This window comes from Equus asinus, chromosome 13 (assembly GCF_041296235.1).
Source record: "Equus asinus isolate D_3611 breed Donkey chromosome 13, EquAss-T2T_v2, whole genome shotgun sequence".
In the NCBI taxonomy this organism is placed as follows: Eukaryota; Metazoa; Chordata; class Mammalia; order Perissodactyla; family Equidae; genus Equus; species Equus asinus.
In genome coordinates this window covers 12484687-12499441 of record NC_091802.1, presented here as the reverse complement: position 1 = coordinate 12499441, position 14755 = coordinate 12484687, and the positions used below count along the sequence as shown (strand labels likewise).

Here is a 14755-nt window from a genome sequence, read left to right as displayed (position 1 = left end):
CAGGAGTGGGAGTAGGGGGTAGAGGTGAGGAATGTCAGTGGAGTGTTGCTGCCTCCCTCCCTGGGGCTTTGGCCAAGCCACAGGGTCCCTGAAAAGCGTCAGAGGAGCAGCAGTTGGATGGAGGTTCTCACACTTGCCCAGCAGCATGACTCTTTGGATGCCCAAAGCCTTGGCTTCTGTTTTAGAATGTAAGTACCAGGTTCCGTGGAGATGTCGTGTGGCTTCTGTCTGGTGAGGCCTCTAGCTGTGGGTCGACTGAGCCCCAGGAATGGACTGCTTGAGCAACCACAGGAGCGGTGGAAATGAACACAGCAGGTCATCATGCAGTCATGTGTGTTGGCCGCAGCAGGTAAGAGCCTGCCCTGCCCAGCTCCCAGGGGCATCTAGTCTGCAGGCAAGTGAGTTCTTATTCCCCTTGTAAAGGAATAAGTTTACTTTGCAGCTTTACCCAACCGTACCCTTAACTGTGGACTGACCAAATCAAAGTTTTGATGTTTACGTTGGAACACAGGTATAGCCCAGTCATTCGGTAAACACTTATTGACAGCCTGTGGGCTGGGTGCCATGCAGGTGCAGAGTAGAGACTGGGTCCTCACCCACAAGCTAACAGAGTCACAGATGAGCACGCTGTATTCACCTTAAATGCTACATAGAAAACACACACCCTCAGGCCTATTAAAAGGTTTATTTTCTTCTTTATGTTCAGAAACAAAGAAGTGGCCTTGCCCCCCAAAGGGTCTCATCTTGAAGGACTGGGAGCAGAGATAGTGACAGGAGGGGATGTTGGTGTGAGGTTGAATGTGGGAGTTCTTTCTCCCCTCTTTCTCTACTATCACTCCCCTTTTCAGTGTCCCTCTCCAGAATACTTAGGTGTGAACACAGCTTGCCACCCATTGGGGGGTTGGGGAAGCAGAGCTGTAGTCAAAAAATTAATGCCCACGTTCAACAAGAGATGAGTCCAGTGTGTATCTAGGGGGGATGGGGGAGGAAGGAAGGGAAGGGGATGGTTGAGGAAGCCGCTGGATGGAGGGGAAGGGAAGAGAGGCTGGGACCCCTCCAACAACAGTGGGGATCTTGGTCCTGCCCCTACCTCTCCCAGCACCATCCACTCCCTTCTTCCAGCCCCCCTTCCTAGCAGAACTGGTCGTCGTAGTCCTCATCCTTCATCCCCTTCAGCCGAAGCCGGGCAAAGTCCTCAAACACAATGTCGTCATCTGTGGCATAGCTTGGTGACAGAAAGGAGGGGGTGAGGTGAGGGCTTCGGACCCTCCTCTCAACCTCCCACTCCCCTCCTAGAGACCCAGGTATCAGAACAGCAACAGGACTGCTGGTTTTGCGAGAAGGGACAAAGAGGGGGCAGTAACCAGCAGCTCACAATGCTCAAAGTCATCGCGATTTGATGTTTCAACCATCCCTCCCCCAAGAGAAAAAAATAGGGGGTAGAGGGTAGATTGGAATGTTACAGGAATCTTTGTGCAGAGGGTCAAAGGTCGGAAGACAGGGGATGAGTCTCTTACTTGGTATCAAATTCAATGAGGTTGGTGTCCACAGGGGCATCTGTTTCAGGAGCAGCTGAGGGGAGCAGGAGAGGGGGTGGGTGGGTGGGTGCTGGAAGGCCAGCTTTTCTGCACTGGCCTTGCTTCAGGCCCTCCGTCCGGGGGCTTAGGGTGGATGGCATGCTCACCTGACTGGGGTCTGGGAAGGGTGATGTGGTCATGGGGCTTGGGGTGCATAAGAACAAAAGGTAGCTCCACAGAGACATCCCTGGGGAGGGAGAACGGTGGCATGAAGCGAGAACGACAATGCAGAGCCAGAGGAGAGCACTGCAACCCCCCACCTCAGGCTCCCCGACTGCACTCACCCGCCGCGAGACACCACCAGCTTCACCTTGACCCTGTAGGACACCAGGATTCCCAGCACCTCCTTGTTGGCACCCTCCTTCACACTGCAGTTGGGGGGAGGAGTTGGACCAGGCCCCATCGCCTTGCATCCCAGCCCACGCCTCCCATCAGGACTCTGAGCAGGACCACAAACTCGCTCCTGCAGCATAGGCTGTGCTCTTATCACGGTAAAGTACCTCATGGCATTCTTCCGTGCAGAACCCTCCCGTGGCTTCTCACCTCTCTCACGGTAAAAGCTGAAGTCCTTGGGACCTAACAGCCCTGCAGTGCCTTGCTCTCATTTGGCCCTCTGACCCCACCTCCTACGCCTCTCTTTGTAGTTCATTCTCACCATGCTGGCCTCCAAGCCTGCTGTGTGTGCTCATGCAGTGTGTACTCTGTACAAAGGTGCCAGTGGGGCTGAAATCCAGCCCTTACTTTGTGAAGATGTGGATCTCTGGGGCTGCTCCTGCTCTAAGGCACAGTGGCCCCACAGAGGCCAGGAGTCACTCTGAGGCTCTTCCTCAAACACACGGGGCCCGGTCCACCTCTGAGTCTTTGTGCTTGCCGTTCTCTCTGCTTGGAGCACTCTCCCTGCTTGTTCACATCGCCTGCTTCCTTTGGATCCTTACTCAAAATGCCCCTCTGGACTATGCCTTCCCTAGTCACCTTATTTAAAGTTAACGTACCCTGCCACTCTCTCTAAACTTTGTATCTTCCTCCCCTGCCTTGCTTTTCCTCCTTGACACTTGTCACAAGACATGCTGTATATTTTACCGTTTATCTGTTTTGTCTGTCCTCCCTCCCCTAGAATATAAGAGACTTTTTTGTCTCTTCTGTTCACTGATAGAGCCCTGGCACCTAGAACAGAGGATGGCACACAGCTGGCACTGAACGAACATGTGTCTCCTGGGCTGCAGGAGCCCCCCGCCCCCCCAGATCTAGCTCCCTCCCTCACATGGTGCTGGAGGCCAGGTTAGTGTCCTCGTGCTTGAGCTTCCCATCCAGGGCAAGACCACGCTTCTCCCGATTGTTGCTGAGCAGCGGAGTTATGGTGTACACCTTACAGAACGTGGAGCTGGGAGATACCTGGTCACTGAGGGTGGGGACAAGACGACAAGACTCTTGGAGGGCCAGGCTGGGCAAAGGGGCAGCATCTTTCCCACCACTAGCCCCTTCTCTCCTTGGGAATGGGTCACAGGGAGTAGGTTTTGTCTCAACCTGCTTATGAAAATTCACAGCTCAGAGCCACTGGACTGTGGAGGGAATGCCCTTGTAAGTGGAGAGTTTGGGAAGAATTCTGCCCCCACCTCACATTCATCTGGGCCTACTCTTTCCCCGAGGTTGGGACCCAGAGCTGTTCTGATACTCACTCTTGTTCGATCTGAGCCACAGGACACTTGTACTGGGCAGTGCTGAAGAGGCAGATGTCAGCATACTGTCTCACTGTGGGGTAGGGTGGGGTGAAGCAGCTCTGCATGGAGCACAGACTACTGCCCCACTGCAGACCATGTGGCAAGGGCTCCAGGCCTCAGCCCAGCACCACCCCCACCACTGTGACACTTGGCCCTTCCCATAGTGGTAAACACAGGGGGGCGGGGGGGGGGGGGCAGCCCAGTATCTCATCCTCTGACAGCCTGAATTCTTTGAGCTCTGGGGGGCCTCCCGCACTGGGCTATGTCCTTGGGGCTGAGATCTCGCCAGAAGCCACATGTGCAGCAACTCCCTCCCCTGAGACCCCCTTCCGACCCCCACCTCCTACCAGAAACTTTGATCTTCTTGACAGTCTTGGTGGAGTTGTTGGTGACATGGACATTGACATTGAGGGGCTCCCCGTGGTAGTACAGCTTTTGAGGGGAGGGGCGTCAAGTTAATTGGATCTGTTTTCACTGGTCCCATTATTACTATTGACACAGACACGCTGCTTGGCTTTCCCCCTCTAAACCCAAGCCCTCAGCAACTCTCCATACCCAGCTAAGGCAGCCTCCTTTAAAAACGCCATCCTGACACGTGGCTTACCCCCTCCCCCCAGGGTCTGGCCTGCACTGTAGCACCTGCATCACCCTCTCACACCCCACCTCCTTGTCCAGGGAAGCCTCAAGGTGCAGGGACCGGTCAGACATGAGGAAGTGGCGTGTGGTTTCAGCTGAAGGCTGGGGGCCAGGTTTCTCTGGGGCAAACTGCACCTTTCGGATCACCAGACGCACAGAGTTCCTGGGGGTGGAAGGGGTGAGTCCTCAGACACCCAAACACCCGCTCTCACCTCCCACAGGGGCCTGGGGCTCCTGGGAGCAGGGAGGGAATGGTCAAACCACAGGGGAGCTTCCTTCCCTCACCTTTTGTGGCTTTTCTCTTCTATTGATTTGGCACAGAAGGCTCGAATCTCAAAGTCTACCCCACAAGCCTTGGGAGGGGGAGGAAAGGTCACATCTTACATAAGGCCCCTGCCGCCACCACCACTCCCTTCCTTCCCTCTTCTGCCGTCTTGGGCAAGGACTCTCGCCCCATCATGGTCTGAGGAGTACAGGGCCTGAGTCTTGCTCCTCTGCCTCCCTGAGGCCCAGCACCTGGTAGAGGCTCTGTCCTGGCTGTGCAAGGTGAGCCCCTAGACCCAGGTACCTGCAGGTCGGGAGCAGGAGGCAGTGTCACATGTGAGCAGTGACCATCCCATACACATGCCACTTCCACTGGGGACATTTCCTACCCTTAGTTCCACCCTGGCTTCTCCTCACCAGCCCACTCCCCTCTCAGATGTGCCCCTGGCTCCTGCTGGACCCTGTTCTGCCCTAGGAGCTCGCAGAGCCATTCCTCCCATACCTTCCCTGTGTCCTCTGGGCCCGGCTGCAGTGTGACGGAGCAGGGCAGATTCTGGGGTATCTGTGGCAGGGGAAAGGGGAGGCTTCAGTTCCTCCAGAAAGCCCCCAAATCTTCCTCCCAATCTCAATTTAAGAGGCTGGGGAAGGACTCCTGGGGATGAGAAAGGAAGAAGGAAGGGGTCCCAGGGAGGAGGCAGAGAGGCAAGGGCTTCTGAGTGCAGGGTGACCCTGAAGGGAGGTGGGTCAGGGCCCCTTCTACTGTTTCTTCCAGATCTGCCCATAATAGGTGCCTCACCCCCCAAACAGTCCCAGACCCCTGGCCCTGCAGATGGTGGGGGGCATCCTCACTGTGAAAAAAAAGGGGTGGGCATGCTGGCCCAGCTTCCTCAGCAGCCGGTCCTGCAGGCGGGTGGGGGGCCGGGGCGGGTTGGGCATTGGGGGGAAGGCCTGGTAGGTGGCGATGAACAGGTCTTTGCGGAAGGACAAGCCCAGCACATCCAGGTCCTCGCGGCCATAGCGGAAGGCGCAGGTGAGGGTCACAAACACTGGCAAGGGAGGGCAAGGTGAGGTGGTCAGGAGCCCCTCTTTCCCAGTACCCCAGTACCTAGCAGCAGCTGCTCCCTCCTCAGCAGCATAAAACCTGCCTGAATCCTACTCCTGGCTTCTGCCTCAGCCCGCTACCTCTCTGGGGCCCCTCTCAATGCCAGTTCCCTTCTCCAACTCCCTACCTCCCCTTGGGCCTCTGGACTTGGGGCCAGTACCTTTGCGATCCTTCAAGTAGTCGGGGTCCACAAGCACCACACCATCTGGAAGGAGACACATGAACTCATTTCCTGTCCTGGCCTCTCCTCCATTCCTGGGCCCAGGAACTTCTTCCCCTCTTGGGGGACGTGATGCCACTTTCTGGGCACTTACCTACAGGATCCACTTTGTCCAGGTGATCTACAAAGTCCCGCTTGCCCAAGTATACGGTAAGCTGAGGATGGAGAGGGGTCACAGGGAAGATTGGATAGGAGGGTGGCAGGGCATCAGAGCCCTCAAAAGTGGCTGGCCTGCCCTGTTCTTCCCAGGCTGGGGTATTGGAAGGATCTTCTCCGGTTTCCTCGCAGTAGGGTTGGAAAGGGAGGGTGGTGGGGCTTTTAGCCACCTTGAGGCTTTTTAGCTGCTCCCTAATATCTTTTCACACCTCTGCCCAACAGTCAGGTGTGTGAGTCCTCAGGGAGAACCCAGTCCTAGGCAGCCAGTTAGAGAGGGGCTGTCAGCCTCACTCATTCCCCTCAAGCGGTTCTGGGATAAACAGGCCATAGCCTAGGAGACTGTTCACCGTTCCAGCCCCAGGCACCCTGGGTGGCTCCTAAGAGGGCTACAGGCATGGGCTTCTGGCTCCTCCCCCTTGGTCTTGCTTAGGGGCCCAGGCCTGTCCCCACCCCGCCCTGTAGCTGGCTCAGGCGGAGCAGCCTTTGTGGCAAGGGGCTTCAGGAGGGGAGGAAGTCGGCTCTTAGCTGTCACAGGAAGTGGGGAGCTAGGGGTTGGGGATCGGCTGGGGGCAGGCTAGGCTTTGCAAGGGCCTAGGGAGGGTCAGGAGGAGAAGCACTGTGGGAGACTCACCTTGCAGTTAGGGCTCGACTTCTTGAAGACCCTAACAAAACAGAAAGGGAAACCCCACTGCCTCCCTCAGACTCAGCAAGGACCCCCGCGCCAGGACCTTGTCCCTCCCCAGCCTGAGCAGAGCTCACCCAGGAGTCCTGTCTGGAGGCTCTGGGGCTTTGCCCAGCCCTACCACCTCCCACTGCTTCTGGGAAGGAAAGGCAACCACAGGTCCTTAATATTTCCAACATGGCAACCCCTCCTTGGTCCACCCTTACTAGTTCCCCACCTCCTGTGCCACTGGGTGCCACAGGAACCACCCAGGTTCCTCCCAGAGAACCTCCCCCAGGGAGACCCGAATGGGCAGGTCGCAGCAGTGTCTGTGTAAGACCTAATCAACCCTCTTTCCATCTTCTCTGGTCTCCAGCTCCAATGACAGCTGGAGTACTTGGAAGAGCAATGGCCCTGGCCTTTGCCTCTAAAGTGCTCTACTGTAGGCGCTACCTAAGTGTGACCCTACTCCATTAACCTCCAACTGTCCTCATCTCTGATCTCAGCAGCTTAAAAGCCTATTTGTCTTTCAACGCCCAGCTCAGATACCACTTCCTTTATAAAGCAGATCCACTGGTCACCCCTTTTTTTGGGCTCCTGTCACACCTTGTTTATGCTTTACTTGTGGTGTGATAGCACACAAGGGCAGTTAGCTGTGTATCATCTGTCTCACCAGACAGAGTGTGAACATCAGAGGCCTTATTCATTTAGGCATCCCCAGCACCATGCCAGCCATACGACAAAGATGACAAGCTGGCTAACATTTATTGGGTGAATACTGTGTGCTCAGCACTGTTTCAAGTGTTTCACGTAATTTAATACTCTTAATAACCCAATGCTGGAAGTCCTAATATTCCTATTTTACAGTTGAGGAAACTAAGGTACTGGAAAGGTCAAGTATCTTGCCTAAAGTCACAGTGTAAATGGTGGAATTCAGATAAAAACAGAGCCAACCCGCCTCCAAGTCCATGCATTAGTCACTAAACCATTATACAGTTGTCCCTTGGTATCTGCAGGGGATTGGTTCCAGGACCCCTGCGGATACCCAAAACCGCAGATGCTCAAGTCTCTTATATAAAATGGTGTAGTATTTGCATATGACCTATGCACATCCTCTCAGATACTTTAAATCATCTCTAGATTATCTATAATACTGAATACAATGTAACTAGCATTGGTATTGTTTAGGGAATAATGATAAGAAAAAAAGTCTTTACATGTTCAGTATAGACACAACCATCGTAGGCCTTTAGATCCATGGTTGGTTGAATCTGCGGATGTGGACCCTACAGATACAGAGGGCCGACTGTACTACCCTGCCTCTGTAATTGACATCAAGTTTGTTGAATCGAAGGAGATTTGCTTTCCAGTTGCCGAAACAGTTTAAGGGAGCACTCCACCCATTAGGAGGGTGGGGAAGTGTCTGGCTGCTCCAATGCTCTGGCCACTCGTGGGCTTGTTCTTTGCTGTACCACCTTACAGTCCACTCCCAATTCACTGGCTTGGCAGTGATCCCTGGGAAGGGTCCCCAGATAGTAGAAACTGAAATCCTGCCAACTGGTCCATCCCTTCTCCAACCCCACCACTTGTTTCTGCTATAACAACTTCAATTGCCCCTTCTTCCCAGAAGGCCAAGCTATCCAAATGCCATAAGGCAGAGGGTATGGAGGTCCCCAGGTATTCCCATTCAATAAAGGAGAGTAAGCACTGATATGGTGGCAGCTAGAAAAAGCACCCCATCTCTTGTCCCAACTTGGGGGATGGTTACTATGGCATCATCCAGCTCTCCTTCCCCTTTGCTTCCGATTTCCCTCTTTGTCCCAGTGTTTCTTCCAATTAGGAGCCCTGGCAGAGGGCTGCAACAGCCACAATGAGTTGGCCAACTGGAGTGTGGCTTTGGAATAACTGCCTTGGAGCAGCTGCAGGGCACCTGCCCTTTGGATCCTAACCCAGCCAACACCCTGCCAGGCTAGGGGGGAGCAGCATGTGTATACTGAGGCTGGCCAAGGAGGCAGAGTGTTGGGGTGACCATGGAGGTGCCCAATGAAGGGGGGCAGCAGAAGTAGATGCCCCCTCGCACTTCCTGCTATTCTCTTCATTTTCTGTGGCCCAGAATTTGATGGGGGTGGCAGGAATTGTGCCAAGTCAGCAGTCCCCCTTTGGTCCATCAGTCCTCCTCCCTGAACCACATAACGGAAATTGGGGGCCTCCCTCAAGTTAGCGACTTCCCCTTTCTCTGGGGGTGTTTAATCTCTAATCTAGGACACCAATCCTCCTTCTGATCATCTCTCTCCAATACTAGTCAACTTGGTGCTCAGAAGCCTGGGTTCTCCTACTCTATGGGTGGAGAGTGGTGGGCTGATATGATAGTGTTTTGTAGAATAAGTGACAGCTTAGGACCAGGGTCCCATTCCTGATGCCCTCTGGATAGAGACATACAGCCCCAATCTTTTCCTCTTTTGCTCCTGCTCCCCAGGGACTCAGGCATGCACCCACTGTCCCTTTAGGGGTGTTGGGTCACAACAGGAAGTGGATTTTGCTAGAGACCAAAAAAGAGAACTCGAGGTGTCAGTGGAAGGAAAGAGCCTCGATTGCACAGAAAACATCCGGGGAGTGGATGGCGTGCCCAGGGCACATACTGCCTCCCCTCACCCCAGGGAAGAAGGGCAAGGCCCATAATCGAGGAGGGTCGCCGCGCACTCTGCTCCCCCAAGATGAAGCTGTTGCTCCTAGCAACCCGGGGGAAGGCAGAAGTTTGGAAGCGGAGGCGGCCCTCGGGACAGTGGGGGCAGCCCAGCTGCCTGTAGGGTATTGGACAGGAGGCTTTCCAGTGGCTCGGCACGAGTCTAGGGGGGGATCCCCCTCCCGGCACCCAGCTTGCCCATACCCGACCCCTTGGGACTGGCCACCTGCTCCTCCTTCCTCCGCCCCTGCATCGCAGCCTGCACCGGAGAACCCAGTCGTCCGGCCTCCACATCCCTGCGAGAACCCAGATGCCGGTTTCCTGATGCCCTTCAGCCCTCGCTTTCTGCAGGGTTCCCAGCATGCGTCTCCCTCATTATCCTCGAGGACCTAGGCGTGCGGCCCCGAATGGCTGGCCCCTAGGGACCCAGGCGTCCGGCCCCCAGATTCTCTCCCGGGTGGCCTTGTCTGGGGACCGTCCCGGCACCCGCCCTGGGCCGCCGCCCACGTCCCGCCGCGTGGCCCCACCTCCCTTACCTGGTCCCGGGTTTCTCCCCCATGGTGCGCGCGCCCGCCGCCCGCCCGGTTCGCGGCTCGCTTGCAGCCTCCAAGCCCGCTGCCAAGTCCCTGCTCCTCCCCGCGCCACTGCGCAAGCGCGCCCTCGGCTCTTTCTCCTCTCCCCCTCCCCTCCGGGCCCCCCCTCGATCCCGGGGAACAGGGGCCAGACGCGTCAGCCCGGATCGCGCGCGCCGCGGCGCTGCCCGCCTTCTCCTCACAGACACGCGCGGCGATTGGCTCCGCCCCCGCCCCCTCCGCGCTCTATCCCCACCCTTCCCGAGGGATCTCTCCCCGGCGGGCGCTGTCTGTACTCTCTGCTCTTCCCGCCCATCTCTCCGCCCCTCCGCACTCGGTTAGAAACTGATTTGGTTCCCTTAAACGAAGGCTCCCGCCTTCCAGAAGATTAGAGCCCTTGATTGGCTCCCTGCATCCAGGACCCTGCAGGGGTTTCCACCCCTTTGTTTGCTTTCTCTGTGGCGGCGGAGGCGATTAGAGTGTGGGGGCGGTGCAAGCAGCTCGAGCACAGTCTGAGAAGGAGGATGAGGGATAACACACGTGGGTGAGCGGTTCCACTTGCGTGGTGCTTGCCTTAGCGCGCGCCGCTCACCGGCTCATCCCAGAGCTTGCAGCCTTCTTTGGACCGCCCTCCCGCTTCTTTCTTGTAGCGTGTCAGCTCCCCCTGGTGTCTCTTTTTGAGCTTCGCAGGGTTACTTTTCTAATTGCTCCAACTACCCATCTCCTCCGTCCACTCACCGCAACTAATGTCCATCCACCCACCCACTCACCCATCCGTTCATTCCTTCCTTCCTCCCTCACTATCATCCCACCCACCCATCCACCCATCTATCCATCCGTCCATCCATCCATCCATCCTTCCATCTATCCATGCTTATTTTGTGCTAGTCACTATGCTAGGCGGTGGGTACACAGACATTAGTTAACATGGCCCTTGCCTTCCGAATAGTATAGTTGAGGAGACACATAAAATGGTATTATGATCCCAGGAATGCTATAATAGAGGTATGACTCAGAAGACAAAGCAACTACCAGCATTTAGCTGGGGCGGGGGTGGAGGGAGTGCAGGCTGTACAGAGGAGGGGACATTTGAGGACAATCTTTCTGAATAGTGGGCAGAAGTTGAGAAAGGGTATTCCAAAGAGAGAAAGGTGAGGCACATCTTGTTCTGAAGTGTTTGTGGGGATAGATGGCAGGAGAGAGAAGACTGAGGAGGAGGCTGGAACAGTTAAAAGGGAGATTTTGTATAGCAGGTGAGGGAATGAGAGTGGGGCCCTGCCCTGGAGGAGGACACATGGATCCAGTAGTAGTTTTTTAAGCAAGGAAGTGGCATCATGAGATTTATCTTTTAGGCAGCTAGTTCTGGGCAATGAGGAGGGTGGAGGGAGTGGGGCAAGGCTGTTGCAGATTAAAACTAGTCAAGGGGAGATGATAAACGATAGAGTGGAAAGGAGAAGAGGTTGAAGAGTCATTTCTAGGGCAAAATTGACTGGACTTGGGGAGGATGAGGGATGACTGATATTTCTGGATTGAAGGAGTTAAAGAAGTTTTTCTTCTTCCATCTCTTTTCTCATACTCGCTGTCTTCCCCAAATGAATTAACTGTACACTTCTCCCTCCACTTTTCTATGCACACAAGACAGCTTCTGAGATCATGTTTAGGGTTCAAATATGGATCTTGCCCACCAGCTGCCACTTCCCCACCCCTCAGTTCTTTCACCACCTTCTGAGTTCACTCTTCACCCCTTTCAAGTTTAGATCATACATTTCTTTTTCTTTCTCCTGAAGAAGATTTGCCCTGATCTTATATCCACTGACAATCTTCCTCTTTTTGTATGTGAACTGCTGCCACAGCATGGCCACTGACAGATGAGTGGTGTAGGTCCATGCCCAGGAACCAAACCCGGGCCACCGAAGAGAGCGCACCAAACTTAACCACTAGGCCACCTGGGCTGGCCCTAGATGATAAATTTCTTTTAGACTCATGAATCGCTTTTGTCAAAGGGTCAGCATCAGAAGGTAATGAGATCTGTATTGCTACATATCTAAAGTGCTTTTGGAACTGAAAGATAAGTGGTCTACATGGCATAAAAACAACTGTATTAAAAGATATTAATATAAAGACAGCTTTAGAAAGATAGTAAAGAAGGCAAGAAAAAAGGAAAGAGATACACCATATTCTAGGTGGGAAAAACTTTCATTATAAAGATGTCATTTCTCTGCAAATTGTCTGAACATTTAATGCCACATAAAATAACAAGACTTTTTGGGGGAACTTGATTCTAAACATAATCAGAAGAATTAACTTTCAAGTATAGCCAGGAAAATTTTGCAAAATAAGAGTACAGCAGGCATTTGTCTTACCAGATAAGAAAATTTATGTTACAATAATTAAAATTGTATTATTGGTGCAATAATACTAAATAGAGCAATGAAACAGAATAGAGTCCAGATATAGACCCATATGGTAGCATTTTGAGTCATTGGAGAAATAATAGCAGATTCACTAGGGTTGCGACAATCAGCTATGTGTTTGGGGACAACAAAAGTTATATCTCTACCTCATACCTTAAGTAAATTCCGGATGGGTTAAAGATCTAAATGCACAGGGTAAAACTATGAAAGTATTAGGAGAAAATACAGATGAATATTTTTATAATCTGGGAGGTTAGGAAAAGCATCTCAAGATATCAAACCCCACGGCTAGCACTTTATAGTATTTACCATGTGCCAAACATTGTTCTAAGCACTTGACAAACATCAATTAATTTCGTCCTCACAACTGTATGAGTTGAGGGTCTATAATTATCCCCTCTTTATAGATGAAGAAATGGCGGCACAGTTGAGTAACCTGCTGGCTCACATGACTGGAAAGAGGCGGAGCTGGTGTTTGTACCCAGCAGTCGAGCCCCAGAATCTGTGCCCTTAATCACAACACCTTACTTCCAAACGACTGAGATTAAAAATTACATAAAATAAAAAGACAAATTGGAAGAAACCTCTTGCAACCTTGCAACACATATAACAATCAACAATAGGGGCCGGCCCCGTGGCCGAGTGGTTAAGTTTGCAAGCTCTGCTGTGGTGGCCCGGGGTTTCACCGGTTCGAATCCTGGATGCGGACATGGCACCGCTCATCAGGCCACGCTGAGACAGCATCCCACATGCCACAACTAAAAATACACAACTATGTACTGGGGGGCTTTGGAAGGAAAAATAAAATCTTTTAAAAAAAAAGTAATTTCTTAAATCTACAAAGAGTTCCTACAAACTAATAAGATAGAGGTGAAAAACTCAATAGGAAAATGGGTAAAGGGCATGAAAAGTAAAGAAGAAATACAAATGTCTATTAAACATATGAAAGTTACTCCATTTCACGAATGATCAGGAAAAACGAGTTAAAAGAAGGAGATATTTTTCATGTTTCAGACTGACAAAATTTAAAAAGATAAATAAGCCTAGTATTGGGATGATGTCTAAGGCATAGAGCTCTACTTTACATGGTTGGCTGGGGTTTAAATCGATGGAACTTCTAGAGGGCATTTTGCCATTTCTTGTCAAAATTAAAAATAGGCATCCTCTTTCATCTGATACTCAATCATTTATTCACTCAACAAATCTTTACTGAGCACCTTTTACGTGCCAGGCACTCTTCTAGTGATGAGAATAAAATAGGGAAGAAGACAAGACACCTCTCGTGGGGTTTGTATTTAGACAGAAGAGAGTCAATAAATAAGAAAATGCGTAAATTTTGGATAGTGCTATGAGTTATTAAAAAAAATAAGGGTAACGTGATAGAGGGTGATGGAGGAGGGAATGGGGACTTCTTAAAAAAAAGGCGCCCTCTCTGAGGATGGCAAGATGGTATCAGTCATGCAGAATCAAAGGATGGTTTTTCTAGGCAGAAGCAGCAGCATGTGCAAAGGCTCTGAGGTGGGAATGGGCTTGCTAGAGGATAGAAAGAAGGCTAGTTGGACTCAAGGATAGGCAAAGAGAGGGAGAGTGATACATCTGGTACATGTTGAGGTCAGAGAGGTGGTTATGGTGGGGTCATGTAGATTACAGAAGGCCAAGCTGAAAGATGGGATTTCATCCACACATCTCCAGGACACTGAAGGGCTTTAAGCAGGGAGTGACAAGAACTGACTTAGATTTGGAAAGACCTCTCATTGCTGTGTGGAGAAGGGACAACCAAGGGCCAAGAGGGAAGGAGGGGAGCAATGAAGGGGCCTTTGAAGGAGGCTATCAAAAGAGGCCAGGTGAGGGAGAATGGTGACTTGGACTACAGTGGTACTGAAGGTGGAGAAATAGAGAAAAAATAACCCTACTGGGTTAATATATTTTGGAGGCAGAATGCCAGGACTTGAGGAAGGATTAGAGGGCAGTAAGAGTGGAAAAAAGATGACTCTTGGATTTGCCTTTAATTAGATTAAAATTATTGGATTATCTTTGTGCACAAAAGCACACATAGAAGTATTTGAGTGTCCACTAAAGTGTATTAGTGAAAAACTGGAGCAGCTGGAAGTATTCAGCAATAGAATTGTTAAATCACGGCGCTCCCATTTCATTGTACCATGCAGCATAAAAAACAGCGTAAAGGCGCCCGCGATATATATTGAGGGAAAAGAGTCAAGTGCAGACCCTGCTCTTGTCAAATATGCATCTTTGTTTTTGTGCATAGACTAATATTAGGCAAGTATACACATTACTGGGAGAAGGATTTCGGGGGAGAGTAGATTTCTCTTTTTACTTTATGCCCTCTGTATTGTTTGAATTTGTTTTCGCAAGGCGCGTATATTGTATCATTTCTGTAGTTGTAAATGTAGTTAAAAACGTCTTATTTCAGACAACGGGGCCAGTTCTTTAGGTATCAGTGATGTCTAGAAGGAAAGTGTCCGGGGACTCTCTAGGCTTAAAGGATAGCTTTCAGACTCGGGCGCCTTTTGTTCTGATCACGTGTTCTTCAGGCGCCACTGGCCCGCCCCCGGAGGACTGAATACCCCACGCTCCGGCGCCCAGGCAGCCCGGCCCCTGCACACCGCGCATGCTCCCTACCAGCCAGAGCCCGAAGTCCAACTTCCGTTCACCAGTCGCGCAGGACCACAGCCCCCTCCTCACGCCCACTCCCCACGGGGCGTCCGTCGCGGTGTGTTTGCGTCATCGCGCC

General features: G+C 52.1%; 1 protein-coding gene across 14 annotated transcripts; it reads right to left on the bottom strand.

The window, feature by feature from the left end:
- Positions 1–670: 670 nt before the first annotated feature.
- On the bottom strand, positions 671–14745 carry ARRB2 (arrestin beta 2). 14 transcript variants are annotated; one of them, XM_070482471.1, is made up of 15 exons: positions 14644–14745; positions 6305–6335; positions 5612–5672; positions 5458–5502; positions 5045–5241; positions 4698–4757; positions 4217–4284; positions 3959–4094; positions 3643–3727; positions 3254–3326; positions 2839–2976; positions 1862–1945; positions 1685–1764; positions 1518–1572; positions 671–1225 (listed from the first exon to the last, which is right to left on the bottom strand). In XM_070482471.1, exons 5-15 carry the CDS (start codon positions 5129–5131, stop codon positions 1132–1134), a joined length of 960 nt encoding a protein of 319 aa, XP_070338572.1. In that variant the 5' UTR covers positions 5132–5241; positions 5458–5502; positions 5612–5672; positions 6305–6335; positions 14644–14745; the 3' UTR covers positions 671–1131. The 14 variants fall into 14 exon arrangements, with proteins under 14 accessions (XP_070338572.1, XP_044602174.1, XP_044602173.1 ...); XM_044746239.2 differs by lacking the exon at positions 14644–14745 and adding an exon at positions 9554–9915; XM_044746238.2 differs by lacking the exon at positions 14644–14745 and adding an exon at positions 9244–9513.
- Positions 14746–14755: the final 10 nt, after the last annotated feature.

Bases quoted from the DNA above. Each gene is read 5' to 3' on its own strand.
- ARRB2 (XM_044746238.2), bottom strand. From the start codon at position 9,380: ATGCTGGGAACCCTGCAGAAAGCGAGGGCTGAAGGGCATCAGGAAACC. The intron at 4,758-5,044 runs GTGAGGATGCCC...CCCCTGCCACAG, and splicing joins CCCACCCCTTTTTTTTCACA to ATACCCCAGAATCTGCCCTG. The intron at 1,946-2,838 runs GTGAGGGAGGGA...CCCCAACTGCAG, and splicing joins AACCTGGCCTCCAGCACCAT to TGTGAAGGAGGGTGCCAACA.